Below are 20,314 nucleotides of genomic sequence, written 5' to 3'. Positions count from 1 at the left end.
TTGGAAGAAAACCTAGTCTGAAGGCGTGACAACCTTCTGAACTTAGTTTGGATAATTTTCACTTTGCTGTTGGTTTTCAACCAGTGCCAATTGATCATTGTTTAAGAGGACAGATAATGTCAGAGTAGAGTAAGAGTCAGAGTAGAGTAAGCAAACAGGCCTGAAAGGTTGGCCTGAAAACCATTTGAACCTTCACAGAGACATAGAATCGATGTGAAGAATCAAACATCAAAAATGGACAAGAAGGAAGAGCACATGAGTTATGAAGATGCTGTAAGCAAGGCAAGCAGTGCGATTTATCATTTTTCTCTGATTCAGGTGCAGGGTGTTCCTCTCAGAAGCTTGATCGCTCAAAACTGGAGCTCTCTTTGCACTTTCTGCCCGGATCCATCTGATTTGCTGATCTCCACCTATCCAAAAGCAGGTAAACACACAATTAGAATATCATTCGAAAGTTGATTTATTTGAGTAAATCATCACACACCGACTGATATATTTTAAGTGTTTATTTCTTTAAATTTTGATGATTTTGGCTTACAGCTGATAAAAACCCAAAATTCTGTATCTCAGAAAACTAGAATTTTGTGAAAAAGTTCAATATTGGAGACTCGTGGTGTCACACTTTGATCAGCTCATTAAATCCAAACACCTGCAAAGGTTTCCTCAACCTTTAAATGATGTCTCAGTCTGGTTCAGGCTACTCAATCATGGGGGAAGACTGCTGACTTGACAGTTGTCCAGAAGACATGGAGGGTAAGACAAAAGAAGCTAAAGAAGCTGCTTTTCATAGAGTGCTGTATCCAAGCACATTAATGGAAAGTTTCATTATATCCATGGGCTACAACTGAAGTATTCCTCGTGTCAAGCAGCTCCTGAACCAGAGGCAACGTCAGAGGTGTCTTACCTGGGCAAAGGACAAAAAGGACTGGAATGTTGCTCAGTGGGCCAAAGTCGTTTTTTCATTTCATTTGGAAATCAGGGTCCCAGAGTCTGGAAGAAGACAGGAGAGGCACAGAATCCAAGTTGCTTGTGGTCCAGTGTAAAGTTTGCACAGTCAGTGGTGGTTTGGGGAGTCGTGTAATCTGCTGGTGTTGGACCACTGTGTTTAATCAGGTCCAAGGTCAGCACAGCCGTCTACCAGGAAGTTTTAGAGCACTTCATTCTTCCCTCTGCTGACCAGCTTCTTGGAGATGCTGATTTAAATTTTCAACAGGACTTGACACATGCACACACTGCCAAAAGTACTAATACCTAGTGTAAGGACCATAGTATCCATGTGATGTCGATTGGCCAGCAAACTTGCCAGACCTAAACCCCAAGGAGAATCTATGGGGTATTGTAAAGAGGAATATATGAGACACCAGACCAACAAAGTAGAAGAGCTAAAGGCCGCTATCAGAGCAACCTGGGCTTCCTTAACACGTCAGCAGACCAATTGCCTCGCATGCCACATTACTGCAGTAATTTATGCAAAGGGAGCCCCGACCAAATATTGAGTTCTGTACATGTTCATATTTTTCAGCAGCCCAACATTTCTGTGTTAAAAATTATTTATTTTTTTTGGTCTTAAGTAAGTATGACCAAGAAAAATAAGTATGGAGATGAATGATCCGCTGTGGCGACCCCTAATGGGAGAAGCTGAAAGAAGAAGAAGAGGAAGAAGAAGAAAGAAAGCTATAATTCACTCCGAACAGAAGTAGTGATGGAATTAGACAGAATTCTATGATACGTTAAAAAAGATCGGCAAAAAGAAAAATATGTAGCAATGCATCAACCGGGGCATACTATGAATAAATTCTAAAAACAAAAATGTAATTTGTTACGTAGCGGACGACAGCAGAGGCGGATACAAGTAAGAACGGTTATCAAAAGGACGGGCAAGCAAATCCAAAACAGCAGGCAAACTCGAAAATGTGATACAGGGGATATAGTTAGCGATCAGCCAACAACAATATTTGGGCTAAGAACGAGGAAAGAGAAACAAGAAACAAAAACAAGAGACATGAAACTATGGATATATGCACGTTTTACTCCTCTATATTTCAATTCACAATATCCGTTAACAATTATTATTTGCACCTCTGTTGAAGATGTCATTAAGGCTCAACACTCCCCGACTCGCATCTGCTGGCTGTGAGGGAATCTTTCAAAAAAGTTTTTTGCTTTTGTTGAAATTGAATACAATTTTAATATTCGGTTTTACTTTTCATTTGATTTGTCCATTAAATACTATTCCTTCTTCTACTTGGTGGCATGACACAATCTTTTTGATTTGTTTTGAATGATCGCTTCACTACTTTGTCTTTTTCTTTTGACCAACTTGTTGGATCGTTGTTTCATTCTGGCGTGTTGAAGAGGCTGTTGTTTTGTTGGTTAATGCAGTGTTGAGGTGTACAATTTGATGTTTATTTTAGGAAATAAAACCTCGCAAATTATCTGTTTTTGGCTTTTGACTAACTTGTGCATCTTTGAGCCTACGTTTAATACGAGGTGAATCCTCAAAGACACTCGAAGACTTTTACTCGTCATATTGGAATTGGTGACTTGTAATGGAGTAAGTTGTGTAAGTATGATTTTCAGATCCGTGTTACACCCATTGCCAGAATTTATACTCGACTGGATTCTCAGAAAAGTTAAACAGTGCATTTCAAAGCATGGAAGGGGGAGAAGTGTGAGCCCCCTATTGGGCAATAACACCATAGCATTAGTAGAAAAATTTATTGTTTTGTATCCTCTTTATCACACTGGGTAATAAAGAAGATACAAAACAACAAGAACCTATTTTAGGAAAATCGATTAAACAGGAAGGATGGGTTTTAAGGACAATTATCAAAACACATACCTATGATGGGTTTTAAGGACAATTATCAAAATACATACCTATGATGGGTTTTAAGGACAATTATCAAAACACATACCTATGATGGGTTTTAAGGACAACTATCAAAACACATACCTATGTGTTTTGATAGCTGTCCTTAAAACTCAAACAGGAAGGATGGGTTTTAAGGACAACTATCAAAACAAGGCAGACACCCAGGCCACGGGTTGTTCTTTTCCTGGAGGAATGAGTACAATAAATCATCACCAACTTCAAGGAGTATTTAGTTTAGCTTCACCCCTCCTATGATTTCGGGAGCTATAAGCTTTCAAAAGCTTTCTTTTTAGCCCCAATCCATAAGCTTTTGGGAGACATTTCTGCCCCAATCCTAAGATTTTCAAAGACATTATCTATGTCTTCAGGCACAATTATTTAAGCCCCAACTGCTAAACTTTGGGGAGACCACATTTCTGCCCCAACCCTAAGCTTTTGGGAGACAATATCTATGCTTTCAGGCACAATTATTTGACCTCCACCCACTATGCAACATTTTAGCCCCACCCTTTAAGTATTGTGAGACATTTTTAGCTCCAACCACTAATCCTTTGAGAGACATTTTAGCCCACGCTTTAAGTATAGGCAGACAATGTTTTAGTTCAACACACTAAGCTTACGGGAGACAACATTTAAGCTCCACCCACTAAGGTTTTGGAAAACACATTTCAACTCCACTCAAAATGCTTTCAGGAGACAACATTTTATTGACGCCTCCTAAGCTTTTAGGGACAATACTAAAGTTCTGTCCCCTAAGTTTCTGGGAGCCAATAATTTAGCCCTATTCTGTAAGCTTTTCGGAAACGCCCCACCACAAAGGTTTTGAAAGACTCTATCTTTACCCCTCCCCCTAAATTTTTTTTGGGAGACCTTTTATCCCCACCTCAAAGCTTTTAAAATACAATATATTAGCTCCACCCACTAAGCTTTTGAGAGACATTTTAGACTCAAACATTAAGCATTGGGAGACAACATTTTAGTCCCACCATTTAATTATTGGAGGACAATATTTTAGCTTCACTCACTAAGCTTTCAGTCGACAACATTTTAGCCCCATCCTTTAAACATTGGGAGACACTTTTTTAGCTCCACCCACAAAGCTTTTGAAAAAAATTTTAGCCCCACCCTTTAAGTATTGGAAGACATTTTCTTAGTCTACCCACTAAGCTTTAGGGAAACATTTTAGCCCAACCCTTTAAGCGTTGGGAGACATTTCTAGCTCCACCCACTAGTTTTTTGGGAGACGCCCATTTTAGTCCCACCCCCACAAAATTTTCAGGGTTCCTATGGAATCCTTTAGTCACGAGGTCACAGGAGTTTTTTAAAAGCCATCTGGATTCCTGATATTAAACCTATTAACCGCTACTTAAACGTTGAATGTTTTCCTCAAAACTAATTTAATTGAACTGCATTTTATAAAATTTTCTTCCCGTTTCGTGATATTTGTATGATTTCCGAACATTATTTAAGGAATTGGTTCTTCACTAGTGATTCGTCAGACAAGGGCATGGGGTCACAGGGGAATTTTACAAGCCACGTAATCGTGACTTGTTATGGAATATTTCGAAGTAAATCCAAGGATTATCGAAGGGGTTTCGATAAAGTGAATTTCACCTCATACTATTTGTTTAGTTGTAAAGCAGCATAAAGTAAAGCCTGAGCATTCCATCTTCAACATTATGTGGATTGTATGTGGTGTGTAAAATGGTATACACCCCTATGAAATCAAGCCCAGTTCCTGTCAGGGGAATTGTTGAATCTCTGCCAAGCGTCTGGAAATGGTGCACACGAAACAGAATTTCATTGCAGTTCAAAGTTTAACTCGAGCTGAACTTGCACCAGGGACGGTCTGGAAATATCTGATTTTAAACAGTAGAAACAAAACTCGGAAACTGCTGTGAAAATCGGTTGGGTAATCTAATGGTCCTAAAGTACCAAATACACTGGTCACTAAGATATTACAAATTATTTTGTCATGTCCTCTGAATGTATTTCGAGAGCTTTTGTTTGCATTACATGAACTTCCACACACACCTCCAGGGAAACATTTGTTCTAAAAAATTGGCCACAGCTTCACCCATTTATCCCATGCATGATTTTGGTCATCTCTCCATTTTTCTACAAATGCCAATAGCGCAGATTATTCCAAAGCCAAAACTGAGATGGTGTGCACTTAACTGCTGGAAAAAAATTTTTCACTGTTGCCTGAGTGTTTATGTAACAGTTTTGCACTTCAGAAACCACCCTAACGGGACAGAAAGAGTGGGAGGGAACGAGAGAATGCACTGATATCAGCACTTGTAGATCTTCGAAGAGGAGAGAAGATCAGCACTGCATCTGGAACTCCATTCACTTAATGGACATATAAGATTTAAAGGTTAAGGACTGTGTTTGGTTCGGGTCTGCAAACAGAACCACTAAGAAGATCCGAAATGGACAAGGAGGAAAAACCCATGAGTTATGGAGAAGCCATAAAGAAGGCGGCGAACGAGCTCCAGCGTTTCCCTCTGGTCGAGGTGCAAGGCATTCCTCTCATGAACTTGATCGCTGAGAACTGGAGCTCGGTCTGGGATTTCCGTCCGGATCCGTCCGATTTGCTCATCTCAACTTACCCTAAAGCAGGTAAAAACCTCACAAAGTCTCTATTGAGAACCAGTTGGAAACGTTTTTGGATTCTTTCATATGTCATCCAGAATATAATGCTCATGAGTAATTCTACAGTTGCAATAATTTATAAAAGTCAAATACTTTGCAGGTTTATAGTCAGGGGCGGATCTAGAAAATTATTTATGGGGTGGCAATGGGGTGGCATGAGAATTATGACAGGTGGCAACACTGAAGTTCTTGAGGATTCAAAAATGATGTGTAATTGACTTTACCTGAACCTGATATCTTGATTGAAAAGAGGAACATTAAATGAGATGGTAAGGTATATTTAACTTCGGTTTCTTGAGGTCTACGCGAACCTTTATTGAGTTTAATCAATATGCAAAGTTCAATTTACTAAGCATGACATTATATATAGACACAATGCCTCAATGAATCAGGTATCGGTTTACTTAAAATTGGTTCGAAAACACGGAAAAAAAACACAGAAACCACATTCAAACGTGATGTTGTCATGTTATGTCACTTGTCAAATAGTTCGCTAGGCACAACATACTTTTGAAAATTGTTTCGAATTACATTGTTAGTCATTAATACACGTGACGATGTCATCAAGTATAATAATATATACTGTGGCGACCCCTAATGGGAGAAGCCGAAAGAAATGTGAGAAGCCGAAAGAAAGTTATTTGTATTTATACAAATGCTTTGATTCGTCAAAAGAGTCGTTTGTTTGTTGTGATCAGGCTGGTTGCATTGAATGTGTTTGATTCGCTTAAACAAAGCAGTTTATAAGAGTCTTTTTTATATCACTACATTGCAATGCCGCTGCTGTAAATCGGTTGAGGAAACTGATTCAATTTATATTTTATATATTAGGATACCAGCGCTGGGGTGGCAAATAGGGTGGCAATGCTTCTTCTTAGGGTGCCAGTTACCACACCATGCCACCCCGGTAGATCCGCCCCTGAATTTAGTTATACTGTGGAAAAAAACAAACAAACACTGGAGACTACTTTCCTAAATAATATAATGTAATATAATGTAATACGATCATTGGTTCAGTAAATGTTTCTATACAGAAAGCTTCACAATATCAACAGTTATACGTCTTTAATTTTTATATTTAATTGTTTATGACTTTCATTCCTAAGCAAAAGTTCCTGAACTGTTACTATAGAAACAATACTGTATTAGAAGCCAAGCATTCAATATAAACCTGACGTTTACTAGGCGCTTGATATACAAGATTTCCTCAAAATATTAGCGATCAATCCGGAACCCTTTTTTCAGAGGCCACAAATGGAACTGAAGTGTAAAAGCATTCCTGGATGATTGCATTCAAACAATAACATCTGTATTGTTCCATTTTTAGTCTTTAAATCTCATATATTCAGTGGTTAAGACACTTTTTTGGAAACTGACATTTGCCACCAAGCTTTGTTTGCTTTGAATATAATTTGTATTAATGTTTAACTCGGAAGTCAACAGACTCTGGAATAAATTCCTGACTGTCTGACAAACTATATATTACAAATCGGGAATGTGAATCACTGTTAATTCATTTTAATAGTAATCGACACGGGAATTAAAAAAATCTTATAAAACGTCTAATATTAAGGTTTTATGACAAAAATTAACTCGAACCTCTACTCTTTTAGAAAGATGTTCCGTTTGATGTTGGAGTGTGATTGTGGAGATTTGTGCTTACTCAGCCACAAGGGTGATTATAAAGTCAGGCACTGATGTAGGTGAGGTGGGAGGAGGAGGCGGTTCCTGGAATGCTGTCAACATTTACATTCATCTTAAAGGTGTTTGATAGAGTTGGAGCTATATAACAGGAGATCTTCCACTCCAACCCATAGAAAGCATATCTTCATGGAGCTGGCTTTGTGCACAGGGGCATTGTCATGGTTGAAATCTCATATCTCATATCTTATATAATGCTACCATGGAGGATTCAATACAATTGTGTGCCTACATCTTTGTGGTAACGTTGTGGGGAAGAACCACATGTGGCTGGAAAAGTCAGGTGTCTCAATACTTTTGTCCATATATATTTTAAAATGCAGAAAGTACACAATGCAAATAAAAATCTACTGGGTTCATGTTGGCGATACGTCTTGTTTGGTTTTCTAGTTCACTGATATTGACCTTTGCTCTTGCCAATGATCCTGACTTATCTGCATACTTCAGAACAATCACAAGCAGTGAAAAACTGACTCCTGACTTCCAATCAACACAGCGGTTTCATAGAATCTGTTATATTTCATTGTAATTTTTTTTCATCTGTATTTTTTATCTGTAACACCAGTGATGATTCTTAGCCTCAGCTCAGTTTGGACCTCTTTCTTATTTCTGTACCTTTTAGATTTTTTTACCTCTTGTTTTGAACAAACAAATGTGGTTCATTATAATGCATCTAATATTCAGTTCTTAGTAATTAAATATTAAGCTCAAAAACAATACAACCGGGGTTTTTTTTTCTAATCGAATAATGGATTCATTGATTGATTGATTACACACACATATGTGCGAAACCCTTTTTCCTGAGGTCACTTAAACAAGCCAGTCTTTTGGGAGACACTGGATGATAAATAATTATAGCATCCAGGCATAGAAAAGTAAAGAGAAACAGTACAAAATGCCTTGAAAGGATGTTCAGTATAAAGCAGTGGTGGGCTGTGCATTTGGTACCCGGGCCTTCAGTGGGGACCCGACTTGATCCACCTATTAATACCACCATGTCGCAATTATAGTGTATATAATGTATGTACTATTGGGTATCAGCATTCTGTGATAAGCCTGCCCTCTAGTGGTGACTCATAAAGTGATGTATTGAAGGTAATAGTTCAGAGTAAAAACAATGTGAGTTAACGCGACTCAATTGTCTTCTGTGTATCATACATCTGCCAGTATACACAACAAAATTGTTGACTAGGTCTGGATCAACAATTACAGACGTGTCAAGACTTTAATGGACATGAAACAGGAAGAGAAGGATCGTGAAAAGACAGTGTGAGTGACATGAAAGAGAGAGAAGCTAATTAAAGTGTAAAGCTAAACTGCAAACGAGCAAAAATGTCAATGATTGGAACAAGCACCACATTCAATAGTAATGCTGAGCATTGGTGGACTTATGTGGAAAGAGTGGAATTATACTGTGAGGCTAATGGCGTTGCAGATGGAAAGAAAGTGGCTGTTTTGCTGAGCGTGATGGGAGCAAAGACGTATGGACTGCTCTGTAGTTTGTTAACCCCTGAAAAGCCAGTTGATAAAACGTTTTAGCAAATAGTGAACATTCTAAATGAACATTTGAACCCCAAACCCCTATAAATTACGGAAAGATTCCATAAGCATAACCAAGCAAAAGGAGAAAGCAAGGAAACCAGACTCAAAAGGGAAACCCATTCGCATTTGTGTGACATCAAGAGTGTGATTATAGTCTTTAAACAAAACAGAACACTGGAGCGTGAGAACTAACATGAGCACTGGAATGTAAGATTATGAGTAATGTTCTTTCTACAGTCTTTTACAGGTTATAAAACTAGGAGCTACTGAGCAACTCAAAAAATATCTCAACATTTGCGATCATCACAGATCCAACACCAGCTTCTCCATGCCAGAGCCTTCAAACACTCAAGGAGGTCCAATCAGCAGCAATTGAACTTGTATGTGTTGAAAAACGGAGGGCCTGCATTGTTTGGACGTGAGTGGCTGAGGAAAATACCTCTGGACTGGCATACAATTAATAAACCTGGATGTGTCCCAGCAGGTCACAAACAAAGTGACACAAAAGACCCTAGTGCAAATTTTAGGAAATGCAGAACCTGTGTTTCAGAAAGGTATAGAAACACTTAAGGGAATAAAAGCGAATTTGTTAAAGCTCGCCCAGTCCCGTACGCAATTCGTCCCAAGGTGGAGGCAGAGCTGGATTATTTGGAAAAAATGGAAATTCGGACAAAGGTTCAATGGAGTGAATGGGCAACACCCATTGTTACAAACTGTTACAGTATCCCCTGACACGCATTAAAGACATTTTTGCATCCTTGTCCGGTGGAGAACACTTCTCAAAAATTGACTTGATCCAAGCTTACCTCCAAATGGAGATTCTTGACTATAAACACACACAAAGGGCTTTATCAGTACAACCGTCTTGTTTTTGGAATTGCCTCTGCCCCTTTTTGTGGCAGAGAGCAATGAACCAGATGTTGCAGGGTATCCCAGGAACTCAGTGTTACCTGGACGAGATCAATGTAACGGGGAAGGATGATGCAGATCACCTCCAAAACTTGCAAGGGGTGCTGATGAGATTGTGTGAGTATGGACTAAGAGCCAACAAAGAAAAATGTGAGTTCTTTAAATCTCTGATTTCTTACTGTGGTCATGTGATAGACAAAGATGGTGTACACAAGTCACAAGACAAAATTGACTCAGTCATAAATGCACCACACACATAAAACATGTCTCAACTCCGATCATTTCTCGGACTCGTGAACTATTACCACAAATTTCTTCCAAACCCCTCTCTCCACTGTACTACATCCTTTGAACGCACTGTTGCAAACAAGGACACAGTAGAAATGGTCAGACAGCTGTGAACAAGCTTTCCAAAAGACCAAAAGGCGTATAACTTCAGATGTAGTGCTGACACACTTTAATCCATCTATGCCTATCATACTGGCATGCGATGCATCATCATATGGAATTGGCGCAGTGCTGTCACACAAGTTTCCAGATAGCACTGAAAAACCGATAGCCTTCGCATCTAGATCTCTAATGACAGCAGAACGTAACAATGCACAAATAGGCCGTGAAGCGCTTAGTCTCGTGTGGGGTGTAAAAAAATTCCACCATTATCTGTATGGTCAATGGTTTACCCTGATCACAGATCATCAGCCCTTGGTCTTGATCTTTAACTTTCGGAAGGGTGTCTCAGCGATGGCCTCAGTACCACTGTGGGTGCTCACCAATGATATCAAGTACAAAGGCACCAAACTACACAGTAACACGGATGGCTTGTCGCATTTTCAACTGAAGTTGACAGAAGAGAAAATGCCACTATTCAGATAGAAACCCACAATGACTCAATATTGTCTAAGGTCTATGATATCGCAGTACCTAGGTGGCGGACACAAGGGAACTCACTGTATCCAGCATTCACAGCGAGAAGAGAACAGCTTTCTGTTTGTCAAGGAACTCTAATGTGTGGACGAGTTGTCATTCCCTCTAAATTGCGCAGTAAGATGTTGGACACACTGCATGAAGGACATTTCGGCACTGTAAAAATGAAAAACCTTGCCCGCAGTTACATGTGGCCAGATTGAGGATCTGGCAAAGGCTTGTTCAGGATGTCAAACGACCCAGAACTCTCCACCATTAGCTTCCTTGCATCCCTGGAAATGGCCGTCAACACCGTGGCAAAGAGTGCATGTCGACTTTGCTGGACCATTCAAGGACTCCAAGTTCTTGATCGCCGTGGATGCGCATTCTAAGTGGCCTGAAGTTGTTCTAATGAAGACAACCACAATTAAAAAGACTGTTTCTGTGCTAAGAACAATATTCTCCAGAAACGAGCTGCAAGAAAAGATATGCACGGATAATGGGTGGCAGTTTGTCTCAGACGAGTTTCAGAAATTCATGAAGCTGAACGGAGTCAAGCACATTACTTCCGCACCATACCATCCTGCCACTAATGGCTTGGCAAAAAGGTTTGTACAAACCTTCAAAAAAGCAATAAAAGCAATGGACAATGACACTATTTAGCTCCAACACAAAATAGACTTCCTTTTCATGTACAGAAATGCCACCCACTCAACGACTGGTCAAATACCAGCGATGATGTTCCTGAAGAGGAATTTAAGATCTCGCTTGGATCTCCTTAAACCTGATGTTCGACGAGATGTGGAAAACAAATAATTTGTGCACATCAACAATAGACAAACAAGAAACTTCCAAGTAGGACAAGAAGTCTTAGCACACGACTACAGACTGGAAAAGTGGCAGCTTCCAGTTCCACCAGAACTGGACCCTTGATGTCCACAGTAAAGGTTGGAGATAACACATGGAGACGGCATGCAAATCAGCTGGTGGATCGTCAGACAAAATCCTCGCTGTTATCTTTTCCTGATTCACCTGACAATGTCCCTAATTTAAATGACAAGGTCAATGATGCTGTTGAGACTGCCCTTCCTACCTCAGTTAACATGAACGATTCTGAACCGCACAATAATAAACAAGATGTGACGATTCCAGTTACACCTGAACCGCACCCAGTTTCACAGAGACGTTATATTGAGAGATGTAGAAAAGCTCCCCAAAGGCTTGATTTGTAGTTGTGTTGTGTCTGGGGGGAGTGTAATGTATGTACTATTGCAGGGGTGGGCAATAAATTTTTACAAGGGGCCACATGAGAAACCTGAATTGTGTCAGAGGGCCACACCAACGATATAATATTTTAGGGATGCACCGAAATGAAAATTAAATTCAAAAGGCAATGAAATCCATAATTTTTTTGTGTTATGCCTTTTGCCTTGGCACTATCACTGGAAACTTTCTTGCCTTTTCAAAAACGTCCTCTACAGACGGAGTGCGCATGCTCGGATTGACTTTACTTTTCTGCGCCGCGTTCTTCTCATATTTAGAAGGCAATCGGGATGTTTGGATTTCAGGTGATAAATTAAACCCGTCTTGGAGAAACTCTTTACAGATACACCCCCTCTTGAAATTTCGGCATTGCATGTTCTGCAAATCGCTCTCCGCACACCGCAGACATGTTGCTCTTATCCAGATAACCGTGTGCTGCCTGCGCTTTTTTATTGCGTCATTACAATTGTGTTTCTGCCGTGTTGTTTTGGTGATTTAGGTATTTCGGCCGAAAATGTTCGGTGCATCTCTGTAATTTATGATTAGCCTCACGCAGGCCGGACAGGGACGTACAAAGGGCCGGATGTGGCCCGTGGGCCGTAGTTTGCCCAGGTCTGTACTATTGGGTATCAGCATCCTGTGATAGGCCTGCCCTCTAGTGGTGACTCATAAAGTTATGTTTTGAAGTTAATAGTTTAGAGAAAAAACTATGTGAGTTAACATGACTCAATTGTCTGCTGTGTATCATTCATCTGCCAGCATACACAACATATAGAAACCATCAATACCATACAAAAACACAATATAAAAACACATGGCATTACAGAGCGAGAGGCATTTCACATATGGAGGGTGAATACCATTTTACTAAAGCAACCTCCAAACCTCTACACTACTATGTAGTGATAGTATATTGCTCATATGGTCTAAGGTACATCGGCCAGCACTACTGATTGTGAAGGCCTTGGGCAGATTAGATTGACTTGGCAGCACATAGAGGCTAAAATCTAAATGGACAAAAAAAAAATCTAACATCCTCATACACGTACTGGAAACAGTGCAGCCAATAGAAACGCTACGAAATAAAGAGTTAATAATAACTCTTTAAATAAACTGTTGGTCAAGTCAAGTCAAGTCAAGTTTATTTCTATTGCGCTTTTCACAACAGACATTGTCTCAAAGCAGATTTACAGAAATCAACAGTGAAGGTGAATGGTGTGCATTTATCCCTGATGAGCAGCCGTGGTGACTGTGGCAAGGAAAAACTCCCTTAGATGTTATGAGGAAGAAACCTTGAGAGGAACCAGACTCAAAAGGGAAACCCATCCTTATTTGGGTGACATCAAGAGTTTGATCATAAATCTTGCAACAATACAGAACACTGGAGAGTGAGAACTAACATGAGCACTGGAGTATAAGATTATAAGTAAATGTTCTTTCTACAGTCTTTGGTATAAAATTAGGAGCTACTGAGCTCAACATTTGTGATAATCACAGATCCAGCACCAGCTTCTCCATGCCAGAGCCTTTAAACACTCCAGAAGGTCCAATGTCAAAACTCCACACATGTAGTGGGATCCAATTGGCACTGGTACGTCTCTAGATGGTTCGAGATGTTTGCGAGTTCGGCATCTACTTCTTTAAAGTCCATAATCTTCACGAGGTGGGACGTGACTGGAGCTGGCCATACCTCAGGATGCCTCGGGATGGGGAGAGAAAGAGAAGCAGTGGAGAGAAATAAGCGTAGCTGCTGTTCATGATATTAACAGCACAAGTTGATAACGTGCGTGTGATCAGATGTTCTGGAGCACAAGGTTTTGATGTGATGTGTGTTATGTGTAGGCTTTGCTAAAAAGATATGTTTTTAATCTGCACTTAAACTGGGAGAGTGTGTCTGAGCCCTGAACACTGTAAGGAAGATTATTCCAGAGTTTGGGAGCTAAATGTGAAAATGCTCTACCACCTTTAGTGGACTTTGCTATTCTGTTGGGAATAAATGTATAAAAATTTTTACATTGAAAATGTAGGTCAGTGCTTCTGATAATGTTTAAGCTAGCAGAGAAGGCTTTGCTGGCCCTGACTTTTAAATAGAAAGTAGCAGCAGTTTATACGTAACAATTAGTACCAACTTTATTTTAATATAAACACATTATATTGCAAGGGGAAGGTTACAATAGATTTTCACATCTACTCAGTACTCTTCCAGGCTTGGTCATTTGCATCTGCCCATGTATTTTGCTTTAAAAAAAAGTCAATGCTGTGCATCAATTTCACACATACACAATGTATTGTAAAACTGCCTGATCGGATGAGTGCGATTCCCAACATCTGAGAGCTATGCTGAGATCCCTAACATTTTTGGGAGTCAAAGCAAATACATTTGGTCAGGAAGTATGGTATCTGGGCTTCTTCTTGAGTAGCATCATCCCCATATAGACAAGACATCAGTGACTGTAGCCTGTCCAAGACCAAGACCAAGACCAAAATGTGGGTGAAGAAGTTCTGGCCATTAAGTGTGTGGTCTTCTACCTATAATACTTCCTACTTGGTTGCCCTTTAAACCTCTAATTGCATCCTGCTTCACTGGCTCGTCTATATGAAAGATGCAAACGTGTGCATCACTCATTGGTTTCAGGCAGGGATGCAGGTGGAGGTGGCAGGGGGAGTCAGCTGCAGACTGGTTGGTGGTGGGGCTTGTGCCAGCAAAGGGTATGGTTGAGCAACAAAAACTGGCATGTGGCATGAGATAATTCCCACTAATGTGTGAGCTTAGATATATGTGCTTGTCCTTAAAAAAGTAGAATACAAAGAAATAGCAAGCCAAAGAACTAGTTTTAGACGTTGTATCTAAGGCATACAAACACACATCCTGGAGCAGGAGCTTGGAACTTGTTGGCAAACTTGAATGAGGCAAAAGGGCAGAAATAATACCTGTGGGCCTTTTTTTTCTTCGAGTTGTTAAAAGTATACTAAACAGTGCATACAATTTAAAAATATCAAGTGAGCCCCGAAGTGTGCCTCATTCCTCAGTCCTCCCTACCATCCACCTTTACACACATACTTTTCTTAAATATGTGTCTATTCTTGAAATAGGTACCACATGGACCCAGGAAATAGTAGATCTGCTGCTGAATAATGGAGATGCCGAAATTTGCAGGAGAGCTCCAACCTCCGAACGAATCCCATTTCTGGAGATCTGTTCCCCTCCTCCGATTCCATCAGGTAAAAACATAAACTCTAACTCATTCACTTGCTTTACTCGCTAAAACAAGTATTACTCATTGGATATGTGTTTCTTCTGAAATATACTCAAGTTTTTGGGTAAATGTAATTCATTTCTGTACTTAAGTCATTTTTGGTTTGTTTCCAAAACTTTCTAGTTTTACTTTGCATCAAAGATATAAGCAATTTTGACTCTCTACTCAACTACATTTAAGATGTCATTAAAGTTTAACGTTCCTTTTAGCACTACTTTTTAACACTATTGGCCTCATTTTCAGTCCAAAAAGAGCTAAAGTCCAAAACCTTTGAGAATCAGCTTTTGTTGAATTAAAAATTAATAGTGAGATTGAATGATCAAAACCCAGCCAGCTCTGAATGATTTACTTCGATTCATTTGTCCATTGAATACTAACGGTTCTTTGTGACATGAGACTGTCATTTTATTAATTAATTGAAGATCCGTTTTTGAAAGATTGCTTTACTTCTTTGTCTTCTTTGTTAAGCGACTTGTTTGATTGTTGTTTCATTCTGGTGTGTTGAAAAGGATGTTGTGTTGTTGGTTAATGCAGTGTTGAGGTGTTCAATTTCATTTGTAACCTCACAAATCAGCTGTTTTTGGCTCTTCACAAACATGTGCCCTGGTGTTGAGGACTAGTGCATCTTTGAGCCTTAATATGAGTCAAATACTGTAAATACGGTCAAATACGGCCCACCCCCACATTTGGATTTGGATACACATCTGTATTTGATTATAAAGTTTGGTTTTCAAACAAAAATTTCCCCTTAGTTACTTATAGAGGCCGAGGCCCAAATCCATACACATTCTAATTCTTCTGGTCACTCCGGCCCACAATTTTCTGTTCCAGACCGACCCGGCCCCCCATTAAAGAAAGAAACCCCATGTAGCTAACTCGATCTCGATCACTTTTAAACATCATAGATATGCTGTATGGCTAAGAGTAGATTTTCTGTCCATCTGTTCTTCAGGGCTGGAACAAATAAAAAAAATGAAACCGCCCAGATTCATCAAGACACACTTACCCATACAGCTGGTGCCTGAAGGATTCTGGGAAAAGCAATGCAAAGTGAGTATTAAAAGTTAATTTCATTTTACACCAAGAGCAGAAAATTGTATGGAATTGTGTGATATAATGGAATCTCCAGCATCAGTGCTTTGTACCAGTCGGCTGTAAATAACAAAGTTCCCAACAAATTCAAAAATGGTTTTTAATAATAATAATAATAATAATTGCTATTATATAAGCCAGAATATTCACCTTTCTATGTACACCTATTGTTTTTCCAGGTTATTTATGTGGCTCGAAATGCTAAAGACAACCTGGTCAGCTATTACCACTTTGATCGAATGAACCAGACTCAGCCAGAACCGGGTCCATGGGAAGAATATATTCAGAAGTTCATGAAGGGAAAATGTAAGATAACAAAACAACCGTTTAAACATCTGCTTTCATACATTGCTATTGCAATACCTGAAAACTGCAGCTCTTCACTTTTATGTCCACAGTGGCCTGGGGATCATGGTACGACCATGTGAAAGGTTACTGGAAAGAAAGAGAGAAGAGAAATATGCTTTACCTCTTTTATGAGGACATGAAAGAGGTATGAGATGTTCTTAAATGTTTCTCAGCCATTTATATCATGTAGTTTATAAAATAACATAGTAGCTTACAAGCTAAAGCCTTCGTACTATATTTTTTGGCAAAAAATAACCATAATTTCACCAAACGGTTCTTTAATATTTAAAATAATTTTTTTTAGAAATTAAGATCATAGTGGGCTTCTCTTGACCATCTTTACAGACGATCTTTGCAAATGTATTGAAAAGAAAAAAATGAAAAAAATATATATCACATTGACGTAAGCATTCAGACCATTCGCTAAGGCCCTTCGAAATTCAGCTCAGTCGATTTCCACATTAATACGTTTTTGGTTTTCTTTTCGTTTTTTTGGCCTTCCGTCCACACTGAGACGCTTTCAGTCAGCGAAAACAAAGCTTTTTTGAAAACGCTCTCATTTTTACGCCGTTTAAAGAGCTGGAAAGTAAATAAATGGCGCCGGTCTAACATTTTTACAATTTTAAATGCAGAGAGAAAGCCATTAAATGGCAAAACATTAAACGTGGGTTGATTCATTTGCATACGAATCAGATGTGCAAGCAAACACGTGACCAGGTATGTTGAGATGAAGGTGACTTGCAATGGTGGATGAAGACACACGCACCATGTAGTGTTAATGCAGTAAATGTAAAATTGCTCCCATTGGACTTTCACTTGAGTAAAAGTACAAAAGTATTTGCCGTCAAATGATTTATTACAGCTATGATGTTCCTATTATCATTTTTGTCACAAGATTCTTGATTGATTAAGACTCTAATGTTACTCTTAACACACCGATTTTTACATTTATCATGAGCCTAAAACCTTCTTTTCAACTACTTCAAATGAAATACAGTCACAGGTGTCGTTTATTCGTGTCAAAATGTTCTGCTTGCTGTTGAACTGACGCTGAACTGTATGTTGGTGAGAAGTAGAAACCACCAAGTGCCAATCAAAACAAGTTCAAAACTGAGCGAGCGCTCGATCCTGATTGGTGGCTTGATGCCTGTTTGACCAATTTTTTATCCTCATAAATAAAAGGAACGACAGATTTCCCAAAATGTAGTTGAGTACAATAAAAGATATTTAAAATGTATTGAAGTTAAAGTAAAAGTCTCCCCAAATGAAAATACTTCATTACTGTCCACCACTGGTGGCTTGTTGGAACCCCCAGTTGGAATCATAACCCCCAGTTCGGGAAATCCTTGTATACGATGTGTTTCGGTTTCCATTCCGAATCCAGAACCCTCGTCGAGAAATAGTGAGGATCATGCAGTACCTGGACCTGTCACTCCCTGACGACATCATCGACAAGATCGTGGAGTTGACATCCTTCAATGTCATGAAAGACAACCCGATGGCCAACTACACGTTCATCCCAAAGATAGTGTTCGACCAGTCCATCTCTGCTTTTATGAGGAAAGGTCTGTAAGCACGACGTTAATAACATTTCCTTACCAAGATGTATGATCAATGACCAATGTATGAACAGTGTGTTTCTTCTCCACAGGAGAGGTTGGAGATTGGACCAACTACTTTACACCAGCTCAGTCCCAGATGTTTGATGAAGACTACACCAGAAAAATGGCTGACGTAGACATTCCCTTTCGTACCAGCATTTGAAGACGTCATTGAGAACCTGCGCTGGGATAAACACTAACTATTGATACACCAAATAAAATGTGACTTAACTCATACTTTTATGAAGGATTTGTAAGATGAAAAGATCTCAAAAGATCTCAAAGATTGTACTGTGATTACTATATATAAATGACAGAAATCTAAAGACAACCAAAAACAGCAATTTCTGACCGTTTCTTTTTAAATGTTGCTGACATATTTTTTAAGCGTTTTGACCCAAAAAATTAACACCTAAGGAATAAACAGGATGTTTTTGTGCACCTTGAATACTTTTCTGTTAATATGTAAATGTGGTGAGTTTCATAATTGCATTTGTTTCCTCACCGGTCTCATGTTTTTCTCTCTTGTGAAGTTAATAAGACAGCAGCTTGCCTTGTTAGAGATAAAGAGTGAGTCTTGCATACCTCTTTTAGTGTCCCGTTACAGCATAGTCCCCTCAGCAACAGCCTCACCACAGCCTTCAAACATGGCCGCAAAAGACACCACTTCCCGCACGTTTCCCCCACAATACAGCAAACAGGGTTAGGGTTAGGATAGAATCAGCCTAAAACACTTTGTGGAGAGGAATTACAGCACTTTTTTTTTTTACTGTAAAGACAAAATAAACAGGACAAATACACTGATCAGACATAACTTCATGACCACCGGTCCCCCTTTTGCTGCCAAAACAGTTCTGACCCATCGAACATTTACTTGTTCAGCAGTTTTAGCTACAGGAGCTCGTCTGTTCGATCGGACCACACGGACCAGCCTTTGCGCCCCACATTAATCAACGAGCCTTGGACACCCATGACCCTGTCCCCAGTTCACCACTGTTCCTCCCTTAGACTGCTTTTGATAGATACTGACCACTGCAGACTGGGAAAATCCCACAAGAGCTATAGTTTTGGAGATGCTCTGACCCAGTCGTCTAGACGTCTCAATTTGTCAAACTCGCTCAAATCCTTACGCTCGCCCATTTTTCCTGTTCTCTTGCTGCCCAATGTATCCCTCCCACAAACAGGTGCCACTTCACCACTCAAAATGTTATAATGTCATAATGTTATGTCTGATCGGTGCTAGTTTAAGTGTTTAAGGAAGCGGTAGGTCTTCACGTGCCATTTTGCAGTGGTTCAGCTGTTCGGCCATGTAGATGAATCACCTGGAGATGACAGTTCAGTTTTGCTGGGATTGAGTTTTAGCTGATAAGCTCTAATTTATGATGATATGGCACGTGCTATAAAATAGACACTCTGGTTTGTTTGCAAATTTGCTGTACGCAAAAGTTCTTGCCTTTTTTGCTGTTTGATTATACCATTACTACTTTTTGATCTTGTCCTGTTTGGGTTCTCGATTCATGCTAAGCCTAGTGTTTCCTGCTTGGACTCTGTTTACTAGAAAGTACTTTATTTATCTACGTTTACACACAATTACCTTTAAAATAGTCTACTTGCACAGCAATACAGCTCTCCTGGAACATGTCCTGGAAGACTCCTTTTTGAAGCGTGTCGAGTACCTTCTGCGATTTGTGCCGGATCTCCGCAACTATGTCAAAACAGCGACCTTTAAGATAGACCTACATCTTCAGGAAGAGGGTGAAGTCCGCAGGAGCCAAATCTGGCAAGTAGGTTGGGTGTGACATGAGATCTTGTGGATCGTTCTCCAACGATCATCGCGAACGTTTGCCAAACGTTTTCGATATTTTCCGGGGTTGAGCTCTTCCTGTTTTCTTATGGTCTTCCAGGGATGTACTTCCGCTCTTAAAGCGCACATGCCACTTGAAACACCTCGAAGGACTCGTCGCAGCATCGCTGTATGTCACGTCAAACGTCTCATGTTTGCTCTTTGGTCCAACTCGCTATCCGTGATAAAATTGCAGACGTGGTAACGCACATGGTCAGAAGAGCACCAGTTAGGACCATTAGTCTTGACATTTTTTGATACCGCCTCATAAATCTTCTGGGGGTTTTTTTGTTTTTTTTTTTACTTTGACTCAGCTTCAGGATTT

The 20,314-nt window shown here is 39.7% G+C and overlaps 1 protein-coding gene across 2 annotated transcripts; it reads left to right on the top strand.

The window, feature by feature from the left end:
• The first annotated feature begins 219 nt into the window (after positions 1-219).
• sult1st6 (sulfotransferase family 1, cytosolic sulfotransferase 6) lies at positions 220-18,594 on the top strand. 2 transcript variants are annotated; one of them, XM_083557185.1, is made up of 7 exons: positions 220-424; positions 14,942-15,070; positions 16,058-16,155; positions 16,377-16,503; positions 16,596-16,690; positions 17,930-18,110; positions 18,197-18,594. In XM_083557185.1, exons 1-7 carry the CDS (start codon positions 235-237, stop codon positions 18,307-18,309), a joined length of 933 nt encoding a protein of 310 aa, XP_083413311.1. In that variant the 5' UTR covers positions 220-234; the 3' UTR covers positions 18,310-18,594. The 2 variants fall into 2 exon arrangements, with proteins under 2 accessions (XP_083413311.1, XP_083413310.1); XM_083557184.1 differs by lacking the exon at positions 220-424 and adding an exon at positions 5,160-5,497.
• The last annotated feature ends 1,720 nt before the right edge of the window (positions 18,595-20,314 follow it).

The sequence above is a fragment of the Silurus aristotelis genome (genome assembly GCF_946808225.1).
Source record: "Silurus aristotelis genome assembly, chromosome: 12".
Taxonomy (NCBI): Eukaryota; Metazoa; Chordata; class Actinopteri; order Siluriformes; family Siluridae; genus Silurus; species Silurus aristotelis.
Note: the sequence above shows the minus strand (reverse complement) of the source record. Positions and strands in the feature narration are given on the sequence as shown.

Excerpts from the sequence above, each read along its gene's own strand:
- sult1st6 (XM_083557185.1), top strand. The coding sequence starts at position 235 with ATGGACAAGAAGGAAGAGCACATGAGTTATGAAGATGCTGTAAGCAAG. Across the intron at positions 15,071-16,057 it reads CCCTCCTCCGATTCCATCAG|GGCTGGAACAAATAAAAAAA; the intron begins GTAAAAACATAA and ends TCTGTTCTTCAG. Across the intron at positions 16,691-17,929 it reads TTTATGAGGACATGAAAGAG|AACCCTCGTCGAGAAATAGT; the intron begins GTATGAGATGTT and ends TTCCGAATCCAG.